At 42.3% G+C, this 26,290-nt stretch overlaps 1 protein-coding gene across 3 annotated transcripts in view; it reads left to right on the top strand.

Annotated features, from left to right (window-relative positions):
- LOC111236902 (raftlin-like) overlaps positions 1-26,290 on the top strand; it is a 103,956-nt gene that overhangs the window by 43,388 nt on the left and 34,278 nt on the right. For 2 of the 3 annotated variants that reach the window (XM_022765807.1, XM_022765804.1), the window contains exons 3-5: positions 1,997-2,174; positions 12,462-12,570; positions 18,467-18,947. In XM_022765807.1, coding sequence (XP_022621528.1) covers positions 1,997-2,174; positions 12,462-12,570; positions 18,467-18,947 — 768 coding nt within the window. The remainder of the gene's footprint in view (positions 1-1,996; positions 2,175-12,461; positions 12,571-18,466; positions 18,948-26,290) is intronic. The other variant, XM_022765806.1, reaches the window with a different exon arrangement.

Below are 26,290 nucleotides of genomic sequence, written 5' to 3'. Positions count from 1 at the left end.
TCCAGCCAAATTATGGATTATACAGCTATAATACTACGATGGTTCCTCAGACCATGCACACACACACACACACACACACACACACAACAGTGGCATCCTCTTGCCAGTCAGCCCTGCCCTCACTCGCCCTCTGTCTGACCCTCCATTGAACTTCTATACTTTGACTTTTCCCATGGATCTGAACCTTTCGCTCTGTATAGTCTCATTGACTCTAATTAGCCATAGCCGCATTTCCCACGTCTTGTGACAGCTCGTACAGACAACCAGACCTCCTCTCCCACTCCCCCCCTCTCTCCCTCCCTCCCTCCTCTCCTCTCCTCTCCCCGGTCTCTCGTTCTGCATCCAGCTCTTTGTCTTGGCGCTCTCCCACGCGCCCCAGCTGTTTGGCCTGCAGTAAATGTCGCCTCATACAGTGTGCTGCTGGGATCCCAGCCGTCACGCATCCGGGGCCAAGCGTCAGTCTCGATCGTAGTCTCTCTAACTTTCCCTCTCTTCCTCTCTGTTTTGACTACACTCTCATTTCTTCCTCCATCTTCCCTGTCCATCCCCCTCCCGTCTTCTCCACGCTATCAAACTCTTTATTTTCTAATCTAATTGCTCCCATCCCTGAACCTGAACCACTCTCCTCTCCTGCGCTCATTACCATACATCCTGATTGGCTGATGTTGCCTGACAGAAGCTGTGTGTGGCTTGTTGTAACACAGCTGGTTGCTCCCTGAATGAGGCTGTCACCGGCGGCTGTCTGTTTCATCCCCTCAGGAGGGAAGCTGGGAAAGACTAAGTCCATCGCTAACTTTCCTTTTTTAAACAGCTGGCCACTCGCTGATTGCAGCTCATTAATGTCAGGCCCTTGTCTGCTCTACTTGGACAGTTCCTCAGTTGAGCTGAGGGGGAATCAAAGTAAGTGTCAGAATATAGAGAGCTGCTGTGATACAGAGTCTAAGCAATCAACTCTGATTGGATTTTGATCCACTCTTATTAACTCCCAGATTGAGGGGATGGAGTGAAAAGCGTGATTCTAATTGCCAAAACAAACTGGGAACGACTCTAAAATCAGTGTTGGTATCTGAATTGCAAATCTTCACATAGTGTTTTTTTTCCCCCCCTCAGCAATTTTCTTTGCCTACCAGTCTGGTGCCTCCTCATCTCTGTTGTGCTTTATCATTAAAAATACGTGAAGCTAGCAAGGTCTAACTGTACCAGAACCTTCCTACAATAATCATCAATCAACTTCATACATGAATTAAACCGGGGAAATCAAAAAGAGGCTAACTGCTGTGAACAAGGACTTTAATTTGCGTCATTTGTGACAGAAATAGTGTGAATGCTGAGACCTGCAGGGGAAAATGTTTCTTGTGTGGTTTCCTTTTGTCGCTTTGCTTTAGAATCAGTTGAAATTGTATGCACTGGATATTTCTTGCTTCTCTACTTCCTGAGCCGCGTGAAGACGAGGATGAGGAAAGATGTGCTGTACTATTCTTACATTTTTATAAATGTCACATCACAGATGCAACAGGGGAAAGGAGTCCAATTGCAGACACTGGCAGGAAAAGGTAGAATTAAGGGGAGTTTAATAGAAGCCAAAAAGGCAATGAGGGTCAGGCGCAGCGAGGCGCAGGGGTTTGGAAAGGTCTACAGAAATGCAGAGGTCGGGAAAAGGGTCATGAGGCTGAATTACTCGCCATTTCCAATTCAGTTTTGTTGTTCCTAACACAACAGAAAAATTCTCTGTTACAACAGAAGTTACAGCTTTGGAGACTCAGCAGTGATTTGTTTAGAATAAACAGAAGCATAAGTGCATTATCAACATGAACAGCTTCCGCCGTCATGGCCGACAGACAAGGAGTACAGAAAACTCACGTTACAAAAACAAAGAAATCCAAAGGAACCGTAGAAATGAAATGTGTCCAAATAAAGCGCACCAGTGCTTTAAGTCATTGCACACACAAACTGTTTTTGTCTCACACAAGGTCCCTCCCTGTTTGATGTCTCTCAGGTGGGACGTCCACGCTGCGTCTCTCGTCGGTGCGGGAGCTGCCGGGTCAGCTGCAGGAGCTTTACCAGCAGGGCTTCGTTCTGGCAGCCGTTCACCCGTTCATCCACCCCTGCGGTCCGGAGTCCAACAGCCCACAGCACCAGCTGTACCGGGCCATACTGGTCCGACTCAACGACGGGTAAGAGCCAGAAGACAGCCATCTTTGACTTTGATATGTACAATTAAACAAGTACTGAAGTACTTAACCGATACGTAAAATGAATCATTTTTGAGTTTAACTGAACAAAACCTCCCAGATAGCAAAATGAAACTTCTGGTCCAACATATGCCTGGGTCCTCGGCCCGAGTCTGGCCCATATACTTCCACATCTGGGCAGAGACCGGCTGTTATCCTCTGGTATTGTCTGACAGCTGTAAAATTTTCCAGATGTGGAATTAGTCTTCCACATATAGTCTGATTATCATACCGTATATGGGTCAGATTGGGGCCATGGAACCGGGCGTATTCTGGGCCAGAAGACAACAAGCATGGGGCCCAAGAATGAGCTGGATTTATTTTGCTACCCGGGCTGGTTTTATAAAAGGAGCAGATCAGTTCAAATTGATTTTCACCCACATTTTAGGCCCCACTTTTACCCAAATGTTTTTATGTATTTTATTGATTTAAATTCACACATTTAAAAAAAAAAAAAAAAAAATCATAAACATAAGCATTGCTTACAACTTAACACAAGGGTGTTTTTGAGGACTAACCATCAGCGTGACAAAAGGATGCAACAAATATCAGCAGACGTTCTTTATTAAAAGAAATGTATTTTGGCCCTGAGGCAGTCGTCTTTCATGGGCCTCAGACGTCTTAGCTACACCCCTGGGAATAAGACCTTTGTTATCACAAAACGATGAAGCCATTATCGTCACTTAAGAAAACATGCTGAGATTACTAATGCACTGTAATTGGTGTCATTACGCAGAAAAAAACACTTGGTGAGAATCGGCTCTTGCTTTATCTTCATGTGTTGAATGGTACGAAAATGATACACTGGCTGGCTGGTTAGCGACATTAGGGTTTATAAAATAATCATATTGCTTTATATTTCAGATTTTTTTTTTTAATTTTTTATGTGAGATACGTGCATGCAGAACACTTTCCACCTAAAAAAACAACCACCTAAGAAAAACAGTGGAGGTTTGTGTAACATTTCATATCAGTCATTCAACCTTTCCGTGTTGCTTCAGAGCATTACAACATCTGCTTGTGGCTCAGCAAGCCGTCATGTGGGCAGCTGCGTTGGATGTGAGTCAGCAATAGTCTCAATCCTCCATCTCCATCCCTTTCAACGCTCCAGCCAAATCTGGCTGTATGGCCCAAAGTCACTGCCGCCCCCTACATCTGCCCTCCAGCCCTCCAGCCCCGTGCCCGAGCCCCCCTGTCCTGGGAACTGTGGGGGTGGGTGTGCACTTCAGTGAGGGCATGACGCCAGGGAGCGGCGCCAAGGGTGGTTGAAGGGCATGGAGCAGCGGTGATGGACAGTGGAGGGTGGAGGTTGCTATTTGTCCAGACAGAATCTTTCTTAAAAAAAAAACTACAGTAGCTCCTGGGGATATTCAGGATGTGTGTGATAACCCCAGGGGTCATCAAACCTGCTCCGCTCATTCAGGACCACGTACTGTAAAGTCAGCTCAAGTAAAACCATGACACTCAAAAAGACTGAAGCTCCGAGGAGGAGTTTTTTTTATTATTATTATTTTATTTTTCCCTGGTAGCGATGACATGCAGACAGGCAGAGACGAGGAGCTGAAGCCCCAGTGGATGCTCTGTCTGACTCTGACGCCCAGCGAGCATCCAGGGCTCTTTACCAAAACACTGTTCCCTGGCTGCAGGGCATGGATGTGTGTTTGTTGGGCACGAGAGTGTATGTGTGTGTGAGTGTGTGTGTCTCGCCCCTTTTCTGAAGAGATCCAGCACTTAAACGTCATCTCACCTCGCCTCATCTTTTTATGAGCTACACATAGTGACTTAGTTGTGTTTAAATCTGTCTCTGCGTATGTAGAATGTGGTTTTATATGAATGTGTGAATGTGTGTGTGTGTGTGTGTCTGTGACATTATTCTGTATTTCCCCACACCTTAAAACCCATTTTTGAATGCTGACAAACCGTCGCTGTAATTTCTTCACAGCTGAGTATAAACAGGGCACCGCTGCTACTAATCTACATTGACATTTCAGTCATTTAGCTAACGCTCTCACCCACAGCGACAGTACAATAACAAAAAACCAATACCCAATATTACAAGCAACCAAGAGTAAGGGGTGTAATAATCAGAGCCGCTGTGCCCTGACAGTTTGTGCTGCAACCAAAGACGGATCATGTCAAAAAAACAACACAAAAGACATAAAATAAAAACTAAAGAGAGAGTTGCAGTGGAAGGGTTTTGTTGTTGTTGTTGTTATGAAATAATGAAAGGAGGATCAGGGCTGTGATTCAGAAGGGAGACAGATAATGACCAGAGGGAGTTTACATGAATTTAAGATGAGGTGAAATAGGATGAAACTTTTTGGATGCTCGTGGGAGAGTTGTAAGAGATAATGTAAGGTTTCAAAGTAAAAGAAGATAACTATAATACAAGCAAAGCAAGCAGTAAACAAAAAAACATAACAAAAGATACCAGCAGTAAGAATGAAAAAAAGTCAAAAAGTAATAAGTTAGAAGGGAAGCAATTAATTGGTTTGTGCAAATGTATGTTGATGATAATTTAAATTCTCATGTGGAGTGCAGCAATTATGTCCTGGGGAAAAATTGTTTTCAGGTTAGTCCCAACTGCCTAACAAGCCTGAGTCTTTTCCCTCATCCCTGCTGGTGTTTTTGTTGGAGATATCGGAGCCTGTTTTCTTCCCTTCAAAAGAACCCGTCCGCTGTTCTCCTTGTCTTACTGTATGAGAAAGCAAACCTCCACAGTCCTGAGATAATTCATCACAGAAAACATGACAACTTAATTTGGGTTTGTCAAACTTTCTGTTTTATCATTATTTACTGTAATTTTGCCGGAGTTGAGCGGCGCAAGGCGTTACGATATTGCCTGCTTACTGTCAATCACCTGACAATCCTTGCAGGAAAAAGTGGAAGAATCTTTTTTTAAGTCCTTACATCCAGGCACTCTTATGTGAGACATCTTTGTTCACCTGGGCGTCATTAAGTTCAAGATAAAGTTTATAATTGAAAACATTAATATTAAGTAATTCATTATTTTTTCATTACATCAAGTCCTCATGTCTAAATGATGAAAAAAGGCATCAATCCTGAGCTTCTGTTTAAGATTATTTTGTGGTGTTATAACTACCACCTTCACTCTGACAAGTCATTACTGGCACAGCACAAGAGTATGTCGAGAAAACATAACCATAGGCTGTTTACAGTGTTTGAACCAAGCGGCAACCACCAGGGCTGAAAAGTGAATCCAACATGGAGGTGCCAAAAGTTGTAGTTCCTTGAAGAGCCACTTGAAGTTGGCTCCAAAAGTGAGTCGATCCCCGTAGACTCCGATGTTCAAACACCCAACTTTACAGCAGAAATAAACATGTTTACGGCCTGGTACAAAAAACGGTTTTGGTCTCTGTTAGAGTGAGGGACTGCCATGATGGCGATGGTGGAGCAGCCCACTCTGAGCTTCAAAACTACTATTCAGAAACCTGATTCGGCAACAAACAAAGCACGAATCAGTTTGTGTTTTCATCAGATGTCTTCGTGTCAAATGTGTTCAAGAGGGAAGATAGAGGATATGACAACATTAAATAGTTAATCAAGCACAATAACTCTGATACATCACAGCAATTCGATGATGCCCTCCACTTATGATGGTGTTCAAGTTGTCTTTTAACAAATGAATTTGCCTATTCTGATCCATGTGGACCCTGTGGTGTTTTTATCAGCTGCTCTGGTGATAGAGATAGAGAGTGACATGGAACAATGGCCACCGTCTAGACTTCTTTGCATGCTTCATTATTTATTTTTTAGGCTTCCTGCTTGAGAATAGGCATTTAGAAGAACCACGAGCAGGTACCACAACATCAAGATGTATTTAAATCATTATTTATTATTTACCTGTAGGTTTTGAACACTTGAACTGCCACTACAATTTAGAGAAGTAGTTGATTTCATCCAAAACCTTCAGCTCACCGTTATTGATATATGCAGAGATATGAGTTTAAAGCTTGATGACTGGATGTTTCTTACTGAGACATTAACATCTCTCTTTACATTTTCACATATACGTTCTAACTAAGTTCATCTTTCATACTGATAATTCAAGCCAGGTGTTTCATGCATATCCAAGCCTTGGAACAGCCACTCACTTACCATTATCTATGTGGAAAATGAACCTGACGGGTGCCTAAAATAACTCCTGACTTTGCAGCTTTGTTGCAAATGCGCATAAAAACGGGTGACTGGAACGCACTTATTGTGGGGTGAATACAAGGCAACCAGCAGCATTTTAGAAGGTCATATAGTTGAAATGCAGGGCACCTTATCTGCTCTCCCCTCCTGCAGATTGTGTCCATTAGTAATCACCTCCCATGCTGTTGTGTAGAACACCTCAGATTCCCTTTCAGCACGCAGAGACATTCGTGCAAACAATACAAACACTCCTCAGCTCTTCTTACTGCTGCAAAACTGGACAACAGAAATATTGATTGTGTATTAAAAGGCTACAGCTGAACGGACAACATATCTCTCCCTTCTTTTTAAAGACGTAGTCGCCTTGCTACAGAGCAAAAGACACCATGAGGGGAGAGTGAGGCAGACATGAAAATCACAGCTGAGTAGAGAGAGCAGGGAAGACAGAAGGAGGCTGAATGGGGTCTGAAAAAGGAGAGAGGGAGAGAGAGAGAGATATTGAGTGAAAAGAGCAGAGGAGTCTACCATCCTTTGATGGCCCTGGCCGAAAGCGGGGCCCAGGCTTTATCTCCAGCGTCTGTCACCGTGGAGACAGCTGCTCACATCAGCACCAGCACAGGGGAATCCAAATCTCCCCCAGGGAAAAAGGAGGGAAGAGAAAAAAGACAAACCAAAAAGCGGAGCATCTCCTCTCCTGCTCCCTTTTGCTGTCAGACCCAGGAATCAAAAGGAGAAGGCGATGAGGTGGGGGTTGGTGTCGGGAGGGGGGAGGGGGAGGTGGGGTTACAGTGAATGGGATTTGAAAGCAGCCATTCATCCGTCCCTCTAAAACGAACTGCTTTTTTCGCAACTGTACAGAAAACAAAACCAAAGTCAGGGAAGAGGAGCTGACTGGTGTACAGCAGCTGTAAAGACGTCTTTATGTAACATGCACAGTACGTCTGTGGACACGATCCCAGTCACGTCTCTATCGTATTAGTGAAAGGCTCAGCCAACAAGGCACTTTACACGGAGGGGGTGACGCTGTAAGTCCGTCAGGAGTCCGTCTCGCAGTCAGGAACTACACAGAGGTTGTGTACATACAGCGCTCTGTCATCTGCAAATGTTAAGACACTGTCACCTGACTGACACAGCTGGTTAAGTTGGTTATAACTTTAGAAACCTTTGATGTCAATTTGTCACCGTGTTACAACCCTGCGGCGGGAAAGAAGAAGAAGAAGTAGAAAAAAAAACTGCAATGCAAACAAAATATATTGGACCGTTTGAAAATTTAAAATGTCAACTGTCAAATTTCTCAGTGTTCAATTTGGTTGCGATGGAATAGGGTTACAGTTCAGCAGGCAATGTCTGATGGGATGTATTCATCATTATTGGGTAATTGCAAGGAGCTCCCGTGTGCTCAGGCAGAGAAGGAGAGGGACTGAAAGAGGAGAGATGGGTTGAGAGGGAGGAGAAGGGTGTAGAGCGAGAGAGAGAGAGAGAGAGAGAGAGAGATGGAGAAAGAGGAAAATAAAAAGGTAACGACTAAAAACCATTAGAGGGGATATGCTCTGGTGAAATTATTCAGGAATGTGTGAAAATGTGACATTAGAGGAGGTGTACTGTATCATTAAAGCTGCACAGTGACAGAGTGCTAAACATGGGCTCGGATGCTCCCTGACTGTGTCGTCATAGCAATTGATGAGCAGTGCGAGATGGAGGTGGGTGAGAGGTCTGACATGACTTTGTTTGTGATGCAAAAGGAACAGGAGTGAATTAACATTTTCACTATCAAGCGTATACACTGTGAAAACGGATGAGTTGAGTGAGAGAAAAGCTTTTATCATATACAGTGAGTGCAGTTCACCTCCTCTCAAGATTCCCTGAAACAGCTGATATTAAATAATGATTTAAAACGTTTCACTGAATGAATGCTTCGTTACTCTCAGACAATGATTACTTTAAACAGTATATAACCTGATCAGACTTCTTCTATCACATACATCTAGTCTCGCATGTGAAATATGGTCCTGTGCGTAAGAAGCTGTTTTTCCCAAGTAAAAGCATCAGTCTTCATGAGTGAACTGCAAGTGAATCAACAGTTAATCAGGTCTCTGAATAGTGACGAGAATGACATGATATTTGAACAATTCTGAGGCTGAGTTAACTGTTGCCTTGTGCATCGCGTTGCTATGTTGGTCAGTTAGTCTGGTCTTCTTGATTTAGACAGAAATATCTCAACAGCTACAGACTGGCTAGTGAGGAATTTTTGTAGAGATGTTCATGATCTCCAGGATTCAGTTTACTGACTGGTGATCCCCTGACTTTTGATCTTGTGCAATTGTCGTTATCAAACCAAAATCGTTTTTTCCTAAACTAAGAGCATGTTATGATTCTCATTTTTAGCATGTTACATTTACATTTACTGATTTGGGTTCAGTGTTTTGCCCAAGGACACTTCGGCACGTGGACAGCAGCAGCTGTGGATCTAATCGCCAATGCTGTGATCAGTGGACAACCTGCTGTACCATCTGAGCCACAGCTGCGGCCACCATGTTAGTATGCTAACGTTAGCATTTAGTTAAAAGTATGTTGTGCTTAAATACAGGATCATGGGGCCCCTAGCGTGACTGTAGATTCCTAGTCTTGTTTATTTTCCTGCAGTTTTAACATGAATGTTTTTGTTTTAAACTCTCCAGTAAATCAAGTTCTTATTTTTGTGACTTAAGCCTGACTCAGGGTCTGAGTCGTCTACAGCTCCGGTAGTTCGTATGAGCGACTGCGCAGACAAGAGTGGCACCTAAACAAACCAAAGAATCAAGTGTTTATTGCCACAAATGGTTCCAAGTTATAATAAAGAAAGAAGGTGAACAATTTCTTTAACAAATCAAATTGAGATGAGACAAGCATAAATTAAAATAAAAACAGACAAAACAAAAGACATTTTTTGCAGTTTGTTGTCCCCTTAAAAAACAGTATAATATATCATCACAATCTCTTTTCATACCTCAGTGAACACACTGCAATTGGAATCACATTTACAAATGATGTGGCGCCACGCCGCTAAAACAAATCCCAGAGGAAGCCATTAACAGGTAATACGCAATTAGTTACCATGTGAACGTTCAGCTCCAGGGGGAGCGATTATTCCAACACAAGATGTTCCGCGGCGAAACAAAGCATGTGACCCATCTGTGGGCAGACAAGAGGAGAGGGAGCTTAGCAGGTGTACTCACCCAGGAGGGAACTCCAGGTAGGTGGGCGGGCGAGCACGCGGGCATTTGACACCTGTCTAACCACACGAGGCCTCGGAGGTTGACAGCCAGCGCTGCACACTGCATGAAAAGTCACTGTTTCACACAGAGAAGATGGACTGCAGGTGCTGCAGCTGCTATTTTTAACCCGAGGCCTCCATCCAGGACTCAACACACTGTTTGAATTGTTGTTCCCAACCACCCCCCTCCTCCCTCGACGCTCTCCCTCCCTCTCTGACGCTCTGCCTGCAGAAGACTCCTTTCTATCCAAAGAGTTATTCACCATTTAAAAAGAAGAGACACTTTCTCTCTGCAAAATATATTGATAGCACAAAATGAAATCAAATTATAGTCCTTAAGTGCCAGTTCTTGATTTAAAAGTATCTCTCAGAAGGACTGAATCATTTTTATTATATTTCTAGATTCTGAATGATGAACCGAGATTTCTGTCATGAAAAAAAAAGGCTGTTCATTTTATTATCCTCTGAAGTTGCCTTTTAATTTGCAGCACACAAGAGCAACTACAGACCTCAGTATAGTATTAACAAACCATATTACATAAGGTAGTGCAAGTACAATCATTTATAATGCGAGAAAGGAAATGACGCTCAAAAAAAGAACGGGCGATGGCTCCCAGCGCACCGTAATGAATGTTTCACAGAGCGTGTGAAGTTTGTACTTATCGAGTCGGTCGGCCCAGTTTCTGCTCTGCTGTGTGCTGCGTCTGTGATACACGCAAAGCGACGGGTGTTAGTGACAGTAGAGTAGAAGTGTGGTGAGTGTGTGTTTTTTTTTTTTTTTCTGTGAATGGATTGACATGAGTCAGGGCCATTACTCGTGCTGCGAAGACTATAAGACTTGTCCCGGGTTTAAAGTAAATCTTGCAACGACTTTTTCAAACTGTGTGATTCTGATTCATGTGGGGAAAATAGTGTTTTCACTCCAGCAGAGTCAGGTTAGTCAGACAGTAAAATGATGTAGAAGAAAAATATGGGCACATTATGACTCAGAAGAAAGGTGAAGAAGCTTAAAGAAGAAGCTTAAAGAAGCTTACTTTGCTCCCGGCGTCCCTGTGATTATACAGTAGAAGTGTCTTTTGTGCCGACAAACTCAAGCAGTTTGGGCAAACTTTAAAGGTTCACTCAAGGGTTTTTGAGACTAGACTTTATTAGTGAAAGCCTGTGTGACAAACGAGGGGCTTAAAGTTTGAAGGATTGGTGTTTACCAGGCAGTAAGGGCCTAATGAAAGAGGCTGTTGAGTTGCATCATGGGAAGTGCAGGGTCCAGTGTCTTTGTAGTGTGACTCATTCTAAGATCTAAAAGTCAGGATATCTCAGCCCGTGTGGCTCTGGTTTTAACCATTTCATCTTTAAATCTGTCTGTTGCAAGCTGCCTAACTTCACAGAAGTACAATCATAAACAGCTGGAGTGTCACTTTAATTAGCAGTTTTAATGGAAACAACAACAATAACTCATGTGAAGGTAAAAAGAATGTAGTCAGTCTTCTTGACAGCGTTTTTCAAATACTATAACCTAAAATGAGTCAAATAGGGAAATACATTTATTCGCTTTCTTGCCAAGAGTTAAATGAAAAGATTGACTTTCATGTCTGTATGCTAAATATGATAATAACAGCCTACAGCTGGTTAGCTTAGCTTAACACAAAGACTGGAAAAAGGGGGGAAAAGCCAAGGTCTGTCCATTGGTTAAAAGAAAAAAATAAGTCCAACTACCAGCTCCTCTAAAGCTCACTAATTAACACACTATATGTTGTTTGTTTAACCTGTACAAAAACCAAAATGTAAAAAAACAAAAGTTGTGCTTTATGTGCCTTGGATGGGCGCATATTTCCCCAAAACTCCTCCTTTAAGCTGCTGCTTTGTTACCAATTTCTCAAACGTTGTTCATAGTCGATACATGAATTGTTCAATCTGCATCCAGTGGTGGAAAAATCACTGTGATAATGCATTAGAAACACACACACACACAAACACACAAACACACACACACACGTGCAAAGAGGCAAGGACATGAATGTGTACTCAGAGTGAGTCTTCGCGTGGACTGGGAAGCTGCAAGAACAGCCTTTCATACACACACCATCATGCACGCATGCATCTTTTACCCTCTGTCACATCAGGGGTCCGTGTAAAGTCAGAGCTCAAACAGAGCACACACACACACACACACACACACACACACACACACACACACACACATGTGCCTACTGTAGCTTGCTCACTAAGGAAAAAGGTGTGTGAGGCTTCTTCGCCTTGTCAACAGGATGAGGAGCAGGGAGATGGAAGCCGGGGCGTTAGTCTCCTCGGGGCTAGCTCTGGGATTTCCTCCAGAGGACAGAATAGGAAAATACAACACCATATAAATAGATTCTCCCCGCTCAAAATACCGATGGCCTCAACGGGGAGGACTGATGGGGGGTGGGTGCAAGACGAGATTTGCATTGAATTTTGTGCTCTCCGTGCTCCCCATGTGTTTGCTTTCATCCATGTGGATCTTTGTCAGACTTAAGTGTTTTATTGTATTTTTCTCCTGCCTCCCACAGGGCAACAATAACATTAACAAAGCTTCTAGATGCCGTGTAATTTGTTGATAGTGGGATATTTTTGCATTATAAATTTGATGCCTGGTCCAATGAATGGCACCCTGTTTGTGGTTGTTTTATGATTATAATTTCAGGATTTTAGGCCATTTGTGAATGTGTGTTTGCCTGTGTGTGAATGCATGGGTACCCTCATGTATCCTCAGTGTTTGTCCAGCAGGCTGGCTGGCTGAAAGGCTGAAACTCATTGTCCTGTCTCCCCCACTGTGGTTCCTGCAGGGTGGAGAGGAGCCAGCCGGTCTGCCCACCGTACAAACTGCAGCTGGAAGAGTGTCTGTCTGCCGAGCAGGTGCCCACCCCAGAGCTCATCCAGGGCTACGTCAAGAAGGTAGGGCTGCTTTACAAATGCCAAGCTGAAGGTTTTGTCAGTTTGTGCCCAGCTGGAAGGAGAGGATGCAGCAGGGAGGAAGGAAGGGGGGAGGGAAGAATGAGTGAGAAATAAGCAAAGTAAATGGCTCAATGTACATTCTAACATCAAATACTGAGCGACAACATCCAAAGCAGTCCATGTCCTCAGTCCAGAATATAAACTTAGTGTGCTACCAAACTGAAATCATTTTATTCAGCGTGTCACGCTGTCTGAAGGTTCAGAGAAGACAAGGTTTGTATGTTTTTAGTGAATCAGCCACATGGCTAAACCTGCTAGCACACTGCTGTCAGGCTGAAGGGTTTTAATAGCAGCTTGTCACAGAATGCTTGGAGCACAGTTGTCAGTGTAGTCCATCATGTTGGAGGAGTGACAATAAAAAGGATTTTTTAACATACTTGCCACTTTAAAAGATAATAAAGAAAACATAGGGGTGGTGACAAAGTGTGTGTATTTCAGGAGATGTCAGGTATAAATTAGTGGCAACTTCACAACTTTGATTTTGTTACTACTCCTCTGTTATGAGCTGTGTTGACAGGCTGCCACTGCTGCATGTTCTGATCAATTAGTCCCTGCCTGTTTATGAACACAGGGTGGGCCAACGGTTTAACAAGGAGGGACTCGCATGCACTAACACGCACACACCGCTGTCCCGGATACAAAACCAAAGAACAGAGAAGCTCAGATTACAACACTCTTACAGAAAACAGTTGTTTGCTGCTATGTTAGTGTTTAAAATATTGTTTACAGAACCTTTAAATAAATTATAGTTGTGTCATGCCAGAGATCCTGCAGTTCAATCCCAACTTTGTCAGATTTGTTTTAAACTAGCAGCAGTTTATCAGTTACATCAATCAAATTCAGACAGGGCAGCAGGAGGCAGTGGACGGATCAGTAGTAGGAGAAGTGTTCAGATTAGAGGTCTTCAAATGTCTTCACCAGATCCAAAACAGAGCTGGAAGAGGCAGTCAGACCTGACCGACATAATTAGACCCAATTCTAAAATTTCCAAAATGTGGTCAACTCGAGAGACCCAAATAGAGAGCTATCACCAGCAGCATGATGCACCAATAATGAGCAGAAACACATGTAATTTCTACCTGCACTTCACAGTTCACACTCTCCCTCTCACCTCTAAAGAACACATTTTTCCCCTGCCATAATTTTAACACAATGTGAGGTAATAGCGGCTCCACTTGGAGCCATTTGAGTATTATACATATTAACACAGAGACACCAGACCCTCATACAACAGGACCCTACCTGACCTGATTATACTAAATGTAATTTGGACATGACCTTACTTCGGTCCTGAGTCAGGTCTTGAATATTAGGAATGGAGTGGACACATGAAAATCCTTAATTACAGTGAGAGTAATAATATAGCAGTGCTAAAATATTCTATTATGAGAAAACGTGTGGACGTGTTAGCAGCAAAATGTATAAGTGAAATACTCATAACACAGAATGGCCTATTTCAGTGTTAAATTGCTGATGCGTTAAGGTTGAACCGCATTGTAATGTCGTAGCTGATCCAGATGGAACTATATCATGCATTATATTTTACAAGATTATTATATGAGATTTTGCATTTAAAAAAAAAAATCTGTCTTCAGAGTAACATGCAGCAGCTAAATGGTTGTAGTTGAGTGAAAAGTACAATATTTCCCTCTGAAATACAGTGAAGAGGACGTGAAACCTCAGTTGGACGAAGCTAGATCATTCATATAACTGTATATTCGGTTGTTAGTTTCAGCCCCATAAGCTCCTTCAAATCTGTGATAGCTCTCAAAATCTGTGTCACAGACATCAGAGTATGAAAGAGTGTTCTTCAGGGTTCATATAGAATTATATATTTGCATGATTTCACATTTTTAAAGACAATATTGTTCATTTGCAGTGCTTCCAAGTTGGTGAATGTATGTGTGTAATATACTAAAAGCCGTATTTCCCAGATGGTTCAAGGCTAATGTTAATTAACAAACCAAATAACACAGCATATCTGTACTTTCCATAGAGGAGATGAAAGCAGCTAACAGAAGCCACAGATGTGAAATCACATTCCCTGATCTGATAATGAATTGGCTCTGTAACCTATGTCACTGTTATGATGCACCGCTGCAGAAAGCCTGTTTTTGAAATGGCACTTCAGATGAAATGCAGGAACACACCTTCCTCTCTTGTCTCTGGTTCTGCTGCATCATCATGATTCAACGCTCCTGCCTAATCTGTATATTACCGACCGCCTTTGAAGCCTCGCTCCCGAACCTTTCTGTACATTTTGCCCTTCGATTAGTCATGCAACCGCAGTCCTGTAGGACCTCATTACTGCTGGTTATCATTTTAATCTACTGAGCTGCTACAGGCCTGCTGGAGGAGGAGGAGGAGGAGGAGGAGGCCTTGCTGGAAATCTATTAAAAGGAAAGTGGACATGGATGAGTGGTGGAGGAGTGAGTCCATTCCCTTCAGCCTCTCTCTTGGTTTCTGTTTTTCTCTGTCTTCGTCTCCTTTTTTTCTTTTTTTTTTTTGTCTCATTTTCTTTTCTTTATCTTCCCCACCGTCTCGATCTCTCTCGTTATCCCTCTGCCTCTCTTTCTGTCATCTCTTCTCTCCCCCTCTCTGCCTTGCTTAATCTCTCTCTCCGGGGTTTTCATCTTGACCTTCAGGCACCTTCTCCTGGTGCCACTTTAATAACTTACGGGGGGAAATAGGAAATGTAGTCTCAAGTCAAAATTGAAATGGGTTTTTCACTGCAGGCTGTTGATATTCTGGTGGCAGAATAAGGGAAGCAGCTTCCAGAATATTTTTCATTAAGTTTGTGCTCTGCATCATTTTGGCTAATGAAGAGAAATTATGTGATGCAAAGTTTCCTGTTTGACCTCGAAACCTCATTTTCTTGACCTGAGGTGGTTCCTTCTGAGCCGGAGCAACCCGTGAGTTCATTTAGATTGAAAAGTTCAGAAGAATGCTAATTTTTTATTTTATCCTCCATTTATTCGACTGTTCCCAGTCGTGTGTATGGGACATTGCTCTTGAAGGGCTGCAACCAAGAATTATTCTCATTTTCAGCAAACACCCTTGATATCCACTTTTCTCCTTAGATTCCCTTTATCTTTAAGGTTATTAAAACTTGTCTTGTTCCACACGGTCTGACAGTATATGTAATATCTGTATCCCCTTGTTCCACCTTTAAATCAAAGTTATACGTTGTCTATACTGAGGGAATTACTCCAACTCAAGTCTTTATGTTTTTATGCCTGAATTATGCCATCAAATAGAAATATACAGGATGACTCGTGCATCATTCGGCATGCTAGCAGTGTTGCTCTAGGGATGGCAATGTTGGTTAACCACTTTGGTCCAGACCGAACTATCTCAACAACAATTAGATGGATTGCCGTGATATCTTGTACACACATTTGTGTTACCTGGAGGATGAATCCTAATGACTTGAGTGAGCTCCTGATTTTTCTTCTAATGTCACCGTGAGGTTGACTATTGGAATGAATGCCTTGAAATTTGTTGCACACATTTATGTCCCCCCAAGGATTAACTTTATTAACTTTGGTGACTTTTCATCTAATGCCATCATCAGGACAGATAATTATGCTTAAGTTTTATACCCAAATACCTGCAAAACTAATGACTTTCCCATCATCCTCAGGCGTACTCTCTTTTTAGTGCTAATTAACTAATGTTAGCACGTTCAATTAAAATGTTTGACATGGTAAACATTAACTGCTAAACATCAGCATGCTCTTGTGTGTACCAAATTTCAAATTAATCAGTCTTTACAGGAAAGCATTCATAGTGCAGCGCAGAAAAAAGCTTAAACGAGAAGTTATGTTTAGTCATTACATTAACTCATTCAGCAGACACTTTTATCCAAAGCAACTTAGATGTGAGGGACATCACTACAATTTCAGTGCAGTAGGAGAACTTGGTGTAAGTACTAAGTATTACATAGATTTAATAAGTAGCAAGGAGATCAAGTAAGTAGCACCGAAAGTAATCGGGCCCAACACAGAGATGTATATTGCAAAGAGGAGGGGTCCCAGTACTGATCCCTGGGGCACTCCTGAGATGCCGGGGCAAAAGGGAGTTTCAGATAACGTCTACTGGAGCTTTAAGTACAGCCTCTGACACGTTTCCTCAAGATTCAGCCAGAGATATTTGTGTTATCTTTGGACATTCAATTTGCAATGACACAAAGGAGAGAAAGAGGAGAGGAGAGGAGCAGAAAATCCTCAAATTTAAGAAGGTATAACCAACAATATTGCTCAATAAATGACTTAACAGTTATTAAAATTGCTGTCCATTATTTTTCAGTTTTAAATAATTAAGCAACTAATTATTACACCCCCAGACTCTCATGTCTCAAACAATAACATACAACTCATCCGAAAGAGATTTTAAATTATTTGTGATTATACAGCAAAAATGTAGCTTAATTTGGACATATTTGGTGATTTACTCTATTTGTTTTCACTCATATTTGTTGTTTGTGCAGTCACAACATTTGTCACCATGTAGGCCTTTTGGCAAGTTGTTTGGAAAAAGAAATCAAACCTGAATGGCTCTAATGTGTCATACAAGGGATTTATAATAATGATAATAATAATGACAATAATGGTACTAAAAATACTTTCTATCATTACAGCCGACCATTTGAATCCTCTGTGCTATCAACTGCAACAGCATTAGACAGTCGCAGCCATTCATCTCTCTCTCTCTCGCTCTCTCTCTCTCTCTCTCTCTCTCTCTCTCTCTCTCTCTCTCTCGCTCTCTCTCTCTCTCTCTCTCTCTCTCTCTCTCTGACTGCCTGCATTACCATTAAATGAGATACAACACTTGCATTCTTTTATCTCTGCAATTCCATTTCAACATATTGGTATGGGGAATATGATGTGGAAGCACCCTGAGTGCGTTCACTGATATTAAACAATGTGGCTGGAAACAATGTGACTGTTTTCCAATTTAATTTCATAGTGAATAACCTGCAATTTGATTTGATTTTTATTCTCTCCCCTCACTGTGGCTGGAGATAGAGACGGGCGCCGCCTTGGCTTGTGGGTGGGGCGGCGATGGTCTGCGGAGGAGGTTGGTGGGGTGGTGGGGCAGGAATGGAGAATGGCATCATTAACATTCTCTGACAGTTAACGTTTCAATTTCGCTCTGTGGCAGAATCCCAATATTGACATAAAATGCCAGATGACAATAAGACGGAGGGGGGAAAAAAAAAAAAAAAAGAAGTGGAGCGATGGATTTGGGATGCGGCCCAGGCCTGACTGAGGTTGTGGCCGCTCCAGTCTAATCAACAGCTGTGTGATTGGAGAAGATGCTGGTAACGGAACGTAAAGAAACAGAGAAAAAACTAAGATCCAACAGATGCAGTGGAGTCGACAGTGCTCTGAAAGTTCAGTTTCAGATATCATGGCAAACAACTTTGTTGTGTATGTTATGCTTCACAGTTTCTTATTTTGCATTCTGAATTAGCATTTTTGCCATTTTCCTAACAAACGGGTGCAACAACAGCTTCACACCCAAGATATTTAACACTATATCTAATGATGCAACTCACAATTATTTTTATAATTTTGCTAGTCACTTTCTCAATTAGCGGACTAATCATTTATACTTTGAAAATAAAAGCCCAGCTCAGTTTCTCAGAGCACAAGGTCACATCTTCAAATTCAAAGATGTTCTTTTTACCATTATACATGAAGAAAAGCAGCATTTCTTTTGTCAGTTTACTTACTGATCATTTTAGCTCTTTTCAAATCAAAATCAGAGGATGCAAAGTCTCATCAGTCTACCTTTTGATTTTTATTGTTTTTATTGTTCTTGCTCTCAACAGCAGATCCAGGATGCTGCTGACCAGGGAGTGAAGTTTGTGGGATTTGTCCAGGAACCGTATGGGGCCCCATGCACCACGATCAGAGAACCAGACACCCCCTCCCTCTCCCTGCACTCCAGCCCAAGCTCATTGCTCGATTCCCTGGGCAGCTGCAGCCCCTCGAACCCCTCGAGCCCCCGACACCACGCAGAACCTGGAGCTGAAGCTGGCACGGTGGTCAAAGAGGGGAGCGAGGAGGCCTCTGCAGGGGAAGGAGCGCCGAGCGGGGAGAAGAATCAAAGTGAGAACACTGGGAACCATTCGGGGAGCCGGGTGGAGGGGAGTCAGGCTGAGGTCTCGCCTGCGACGTCGCCAATATCAGAGTTAGATCTGGAGCACAGCGAGGAGCTGACGGAGGAGAACTCACCGTGTCACAATAACAACAAAGGCAGCGACACAGAGACAAAGGAGAGGCCGAGATACCGGCTGCGGAGAGGCGATGGTGAGTGGTCTCCATGGTTACTATCATAAACTCAAACTAAGATGAGAATGATGTCTCAAACAAAAACATGGAAATAAGGACCATGACTCTCATATGCTGCCTCAAAAGAATGCATCTGGGTATTTGTGTATAGTAACTGAAGCGCTTTTATTATTTTAGTTTACTATAACTGATATTTCAGATTCTGCTGGTCCACATTTTACAGAACTTACTTTAAAGGGTCATTTCACCCAAATTACATTAAGCTCAAGATTGTTATTTTATATGTCCAGGTTGTGAGATATCTGTCTCTCTGCCACCCCAGTACAGCAGAGGAGCAGCATCTCTTTCCAGACACAGTGACCCTGTTTCTTATAGCTAATCCACAAAGCATGCTGTCAGCAATTTTCTTCTGTGGTCCCAATGACCCAACTGTTCACGGCGAGGTCAATAGATTTTTGAAGACTTCACCCGGTTGTATTGTGCTGGATGAAATCTCAGCAGCGAATATCTCAGAAGCTTTGTTTTATTTTGTGTTTTTGTAAAGTGGTTGAACGGAACCTCTAAAAAAGAAAACTGCACTAATTGGCCCAATGGGCGGGCTGTAATTAAAGGTCAAAATTTCAGACTTTAAAATTTGACGAGACTTTTGAATCCAAATGGCACGAGACCTGTTACTGGTACACAAATTCAGCTAGCCCTACAAATTACACAGAAAGGCCTAATGAGGAATGATAATTAAGATAATTAAAGGTCAAAGCTTCAAACTGTGAAAGGCTGTAGCTGCTGATGCACTCTATGTTCAGTGAAGATGAAACTCGGGCCGGTGACATTGGATAAATGTTGAAAATGTATGCTTTTCGTGCTGCATATTTGTACACATTCACACCTGTGAGCGCACACAATCAGCTGCTGATCCCAGAGAAGCGAACGCAGCTGGGGGTGAAATCAAACACTCAAGGGCATCCTCTAAACTGTAGCTTCATGTGTCACATATTCACAGAGATTCAAAATGACAGCTTCTAATCTTCAGCCAGTATCTGTCTACATATCCGTGTCACTTTCTCTCTTTTTTTTGGTTTTTCATTTGAAGCCATACCTTTTGGCTGTTTAACTAAAGAACAGTGTGGCGCCATAGATCCCTCTTGAAACACTTGGCAACTGCAGAGGTGTCATTTCCTGCTATTGCCTCAATGTTACACAACAATGTGCTGCCTTGGGATATAATCCTCTCTATCCGTTACACAAAAAGAATCATATTATTGCTGCGGTGCATACAAATTCACACTCGCACTTAGCTGATGAAGCGGGGAGTATGTGAATTTCACCAAAACAGTTTTTTTTTTTTTTTTTCCGGAAACTGCACATTTCATGGCTCGCTCGCCGTCTTCCCAGAAAGTGAGCCGTACGTAGCTGCACCTCAATGAGTTATTCATGATAGCCCTCTTGTCTGTGGGAGCGCTGTTGAAATTAGCACAGACATTTATAGTTTCAGCTTTATTTGAGCATTTCGGATTAACAGATGGAGACACCCACCACTACAACCCCCCCCCCCCCAGTCTCTCGTCCTCTCACAGAACCTATTTGTGATATGTTTCAGTGCAACGTGCAAACTGTGCATTAGACACACGTCCCAGTGGGAGTGTTAACGTCTGTGTGTTATACTGTAGGTACAGTGTGCGGTGTGATTAGGTTCAAAGCACCTAATACTAGGTGTTGCATAATGAATGTGCTCTTTGGTGGTGCATGCTTTGTGCTTTTGTTTGTGCGTCTCTTCATGTATATGTGTGTGCGGTAACACACACTTGGCACCACAGCAGACCACAGCCCACTGGTCCATCTGGGCCTCCCTACAGTGCATTTTGCAGTGAGATAATCCCCCCACTGCCTCGTCCTCCACCTCCCTCAGCTTCACGGCTCTCTCTCAACCCCCCCACCGAATCTCTTCCACAATGCCAGCAGCGCCGGGGAAGCAGCCAGCCGGGGTGGTAAGGGAGCCTGCCAAGCTCCCATGTCCCTCTCTACTAATGCCCAGTCTGCTGAGGAGGCCCAAGAGCCTCGGCTACTGCTGGCTTGTCCACGCTAATCCTCAGATCTCAAGGTGAACACTGTGCGAGCGCTGCCAGTGGAGCCGGTGAAAGTCTGCAGCTTACGGTTGAGACTGGAGCTCCTGATAGAAACTGAGCCCTTAAGTTTGGAGACTCAAATGCTTGGGGTGAAAGGGATTCTGGTGGTAGAACATGGCTGTGACAGCTGTAGAAGCCAGTCTGGATAAGACAACTCGTGTCTCATAAAAGTTACTTTCAGATGCAACTAATTTGCATGAGCAAAAACGTTTTGTAGGGAATGAAATGCCAACTGGATTATATTCTATGAATATACAGAGGAAACATTTAAACTGAAACTACTCATTAACATTTGTATGCTTATGTTTAGACAACTCAAAGCAGAGATCATGATGGTTAGATTTAAAAAAAAGTCACATTGACCTTTTCAGCGTCTAATCTAAAACGCTATTAGGTGTTTCAGCAGGTGAAACATAATGCCACATGGGTGCTGTGTTTTGAGGCCTGAAAAAATATTATTTATAATACTGTCAGAAATTAAGTTGTGAGTAGACTTTGTGCAGGAGACATGATGAAACTGAAGTGATGATGCATCAGAGGCTCACAGATATTGATGCACAATCAACATTTAATTGCCTTGCTCTGTTGCCATGATATAAGTTTGCCATCTCTACAAGAACTACTGAGCTTTAAACCAACAAAATTGAGTGACTACACAGTGACACTTTAAAATGAAGTAAAGACCTTTATCATAGGTGTAATCCTGACGCACATCAGTCTGAAATCTTGTGCAGAGGAAGTCTTCTCAGCGGCTTGTTATCCTTGCTTATCCCTGAGATCAGTGTTATCTCTGCTCTGATGGGATCAGTGTCCAGCGTCTCAGATTATAGAGACAGACATTGAAACGATGGCATGTCATGTTGGAGAGTCACACTGCTTAGATCACGCCGGGTTCAGTGCCGCCGACCTCGTCATTTTTTTGGACAGCTGCGCTGCTATCAGATAAGCCTTTGAAGCAACATGCTTTCAACATCCTAACGACACTCACGCGCTCGTTTTCTCGTTAGCCGACCATGCCAGTGACAAGAGTCAGGTTAGCTGCAAGGACTTTATTCTGAAGGGTTTAGCAGTCGTTTGTTGGTGTAATGAAGTCATGTGATTAGGGTTCAAAGGAGTTAAACATGCAAGCTTCAGTGTGTGTGTGTGTGTGTGTGTGTGTGTGTTTGTCTACCTATATATACCTATTAATATTTAATTATTGGGGCATTAAGTGAGATTTAACTTCCTTAGATACAAAAGTGACCATAATAATTCTCCGTTAGTTATTGATCAGGACCGATTACTCTGCCATAAGGTGACATTTATGGCTTTCATGTCTTTTTCTTGTTATAGAGCCAAAAACTGAATAGCACTGCAGTATTATTGCCACTTCTTACTGGTAAAATATCGCCTCTCCACCAGATCTTGGCTCTGAAAAGAGAGAACGTTAGCTTGTGTCATTTACAGGCCACTTAAGCTCAAGAGAACAGGGGGAGTGGTGAGCCTGAGCAAGAGACCTGTTTTAGAGATTTATGTCGCTTTCTAATGGAGTTTGTTAAAGACCTATAATTACTTAACCTTATGTTCTCCCTGACAATAAAGTATCTGCTCCTCTGCAGTTTGCACCAGTTTTTCTCAAGCTTGTTATGGTCATAGTGAACATGTGACTGGTGGGTCACTGGTTTCAGTCCAGACTCACATAGGGAAGAAATGATGAGACATGCGATCTATTTATCATCTTCCATTGAATTTTGCTATTATATTTGATATCATTTTATGGAATCTGATCCACCTTTTTGTTGTGTAAATTAATGCTGCAGAAGCAGGACTGATGCTATGTGCAGGCACCTTTCAGCTGATTTGCAAGGCAGACTGCAAATCAAAGTGCCGACCGTCACTGACGCCCATCTGAAAAGAAATACAAAATGCTTAGTTTGCAGCGTGGTCTTGCAAAGATCAGCCGCTTTGACATTTGCATTGCGACTTGCAGCTGGAAAATAGACCCCTGCTGTATGTTTTATTTGTGCTTTGCAGGGAGATTCAGGTGCACAATGTCTGCACATGAAGAGACAGATTTCTATCAAAATCATTTCTGAATGGAAATTATTGAGACTGCCAGATGAAAGCATGGCCCCAGTTTGACTTCCTACTATTTTACAGCCCATCAGCTGGACTGGCAAATGTCAGGTCAATATCTGAGGGCAGTTTGCTTATCTTATCTAATATGTCGGTTGCTTTCCCCTGCTGAAGTTGCCCTTAGGCAAGGCAGTTAATGCTCTGTGGCCTCTGTGCAGTACATCTCCAGTAAACAGTGCACTGCTGAAGAGATGTTTACAGACAAATAAAGGTTATAAAATGAGCTACCTACCCTCTGCTTGAATTACAGTCGCCTCGGTGCCACAATCACAGCATAATTAGACTGTAATGAAATATAATGCATGGAGAAACTCTCAGCTATTACACAGAAAACAGCTAATATTGTGAGAAGGATAGAGGCATGTTTCTTGCTACTGGCTGTTATTTTATGTCAGGCTGTTATAAATCTGACCAGTGTCTATAAAAGCCGCATCAGTAGAACTGGAATAATCTGTGTCGAATATGGTTTAATGCTGTTACTTATCTAATTACACCGCGATTACAGGAATTTTAGAGCTGTGTCCCAAAGCCTTCCTGCATTTCTAAATCAGTTAGTGTACATGACACAATTTTTCAAAAGAAGCCTTCCTCACGACCTGCCTGAAGCTCTCTGAGATACAGAGAGGATTCATGGGACAAACTGTGGTGATACCTCATCTCAGGCTTGTGCACATAAACTGGAAAGCAGTTAATATGGTACAAATAACTACAGAATCAATCACAGGCGGGGAAATGTGTTGTTTTGGCAAGACGGAGACATGTCGAACAGGACGCCGTTTCGTTGTCATGTGTTGTCCAAGATTTGTTTACCATATTGTCCTCGTTGTAACATGGGTAACATAGGGAGGATGAGGGGAGGGTGTGTGAATATTCTGCTGTGATTCGACTTTTTCTCGAGAGTGACAAATGACAAGATTATGGAATTTGGTGGCCAGCTGTCACATCAGTCAGACGAGCCAGACAAGAAATGGTTCTATAAATGATTCATTCTTCCTGGGTGTCTGCCGGAAGGATGGACGGATGGAGGAACCAAAGCAACTGAGCCATGACTCCCTCCACTACCACCACCACCACCACCTCCTCCTCCTCCACCTCCTCCACCCCACATCAAAGTGTGTGTGTGCATGTGTGTGTGGGTGGACGGGCGGGTGGCAGTGCTGCACATTCTGCTCATCCATCTGGTTCACTTGGGGAATGACAGTTCGACATTTGCATTAGAAAGAAAAGGGGAAAATGTTACCAGGCTCGATTTGAATTGCTTTCCGCCCCGATTCCAACCTCGCTCACATCTCACGTTTGGAGTTTTTTTTTGTTTTGTTTTTTTTTTCATAGCCAAGCAGAACAAATGTTTCACTCACTCACATCACAACAAATGAAACTCCTTCCACTTTGATTTAGTGTGATATGAGCGAGGAGAAGTGACATACGTACTGTGGGCAAATTTCCAAGCCTGTTTCCCTCTCCTGAGCCCACCGCATTATGTATATTTCTGCCTGATGTAAACAACATCAGCTGGAGAGCTTTTAATGCATTATTCAAGGTTGTACTATTAATTAACTCGGTTACAATGAAAAGGTCCCTTTTTAAGTTCAGACTCAGCAGCGTTATATCACTCCTGTAAAACATTAAAAGGAATGTGAGGACGACTTGTAGCATGAATATGATCAAATTGCTTTTGATTCACCTCACGTTTGTTGTTGAAAAAGAACCAATTGGAAAAAAAAAAAAAAGGCAGCATCCTTGGAAAAGATTTCCAGCATTTTTGTGAGTCCAGCTCGGGGCAACGCAAATCTCATCTTGTATTACTTTTTCATTTCTCGTCTATTTTGCACCTGCCAGGTGAGAACTTTTGTTCATGATATGATAATGATGCTGAAGGATTTATCATAGTATCTTGCATACAAAATGTGCCCCGCCAGTGTGGGCTTACGCCAGAAATTAATATAAAACGGATGCAGAATGCAGCACACACAATTGTTTCTATAAAAAGTCATGAAAATAAAGACCAGTGTCCTAGAAGTCACATAATAAGATTATTAGAAATTTAATACCCACTGGAAAAATAATACGCTGAAGTTTTTCCATAAATATTCATACTCTGCATAATACAAAAAAATAAATTTTAAAATGTCCTATAACTTGATTTTTTGAGACAAAGTTTGCAAATAAAAAAACATTAAGAATAAACTAGACAAGTTAGGGTGAAATGATTTGGAAGTTTCTTTTGTAATTTTATATTTACACTAATTTCTATGTGAACTGTGCCAGAGTTTTGTACAACCAATTTCTTGAGCTCAGTTTTTATAATTGTTTTTCAATAGTGGGGCAAACCTATTGTCTATTTTATGACTAAAGCATGAAAGTTTCAGTAAATAATCTTCATCCCCAAAGGTTTCATTTCACCTTGAGAGGCGACTTTGAGAGGTCATTGACCTCAGTGTTGCAATATCCCAGTTTGTATCTCATCACTCTCCATCATAATCATGTTGTCAAAATTGCACTTTTGTTCTAATATAGCTCATTTTATGCCTCAGCCACGGCCCAGTGACAAAATATTGCTTCTGACCGTTGCCATAGCAACAATTTTGACAACTTCCACTGTATTTTCTACTGTTATTTGGAGTTACACAACTGTCATTCATTGGACATTTAAAAAACCAAGTAATTCTAGCTGACAGAAAAACATTGCTGTTTGTTTTTTTGTTCAGTTTTTTACAGTAGCACAGTTTTTCACAGGACAAGAAAATCAAACTGGTCGGAAAAAGAGAAAGCATGCAGACAAATTGTGATTTACTATTGACGGCTGATGACCTCGAACACTGTGGCCAACTTTTCTTGGCCACGAAGCTTGTTGACTGTCAACACATTGGCTGAGTTTCCCTGGTTGTTTATCTCATAGAAAATAGATGCTCCTTCCAATTGTTCATCACCATGTTGGTCACAGTGTTGACGTGTGGTTAGTGTTGAAAAATCCAAGGGAAAAAAGTTCGAAATTCGTAAGTAATGTCGTATTTAAGATGCATCATATTGCAGCTTAATACTGCAGATAGTTCTTTGCATGTATGTCATTCATTCAACCGTTTAATTCCACCGCTCCTGGCAGCGGAGGAGAATAAAAGTGCT

This window comes from Seriola dumerili, unplaced genomic scaffold (genome assembly GCF_002260705.1).
Source record: "Seriola dumerili isolate Sdu_G_001 unplaced genomic scaffold, Sdu_1.0 BDQW01000756.1, whole genome shotgun sequence".
NCBI lineage: Eukaryota > Metazoa > Chordata > Actinopteri > Carangiformes > Carangidae > Seriola > Seriola dumerili.
Note: the sequence above shows the minus strand (reverse complement) of the source record. Positions and strands in the feature narration are given on the sequence as shown.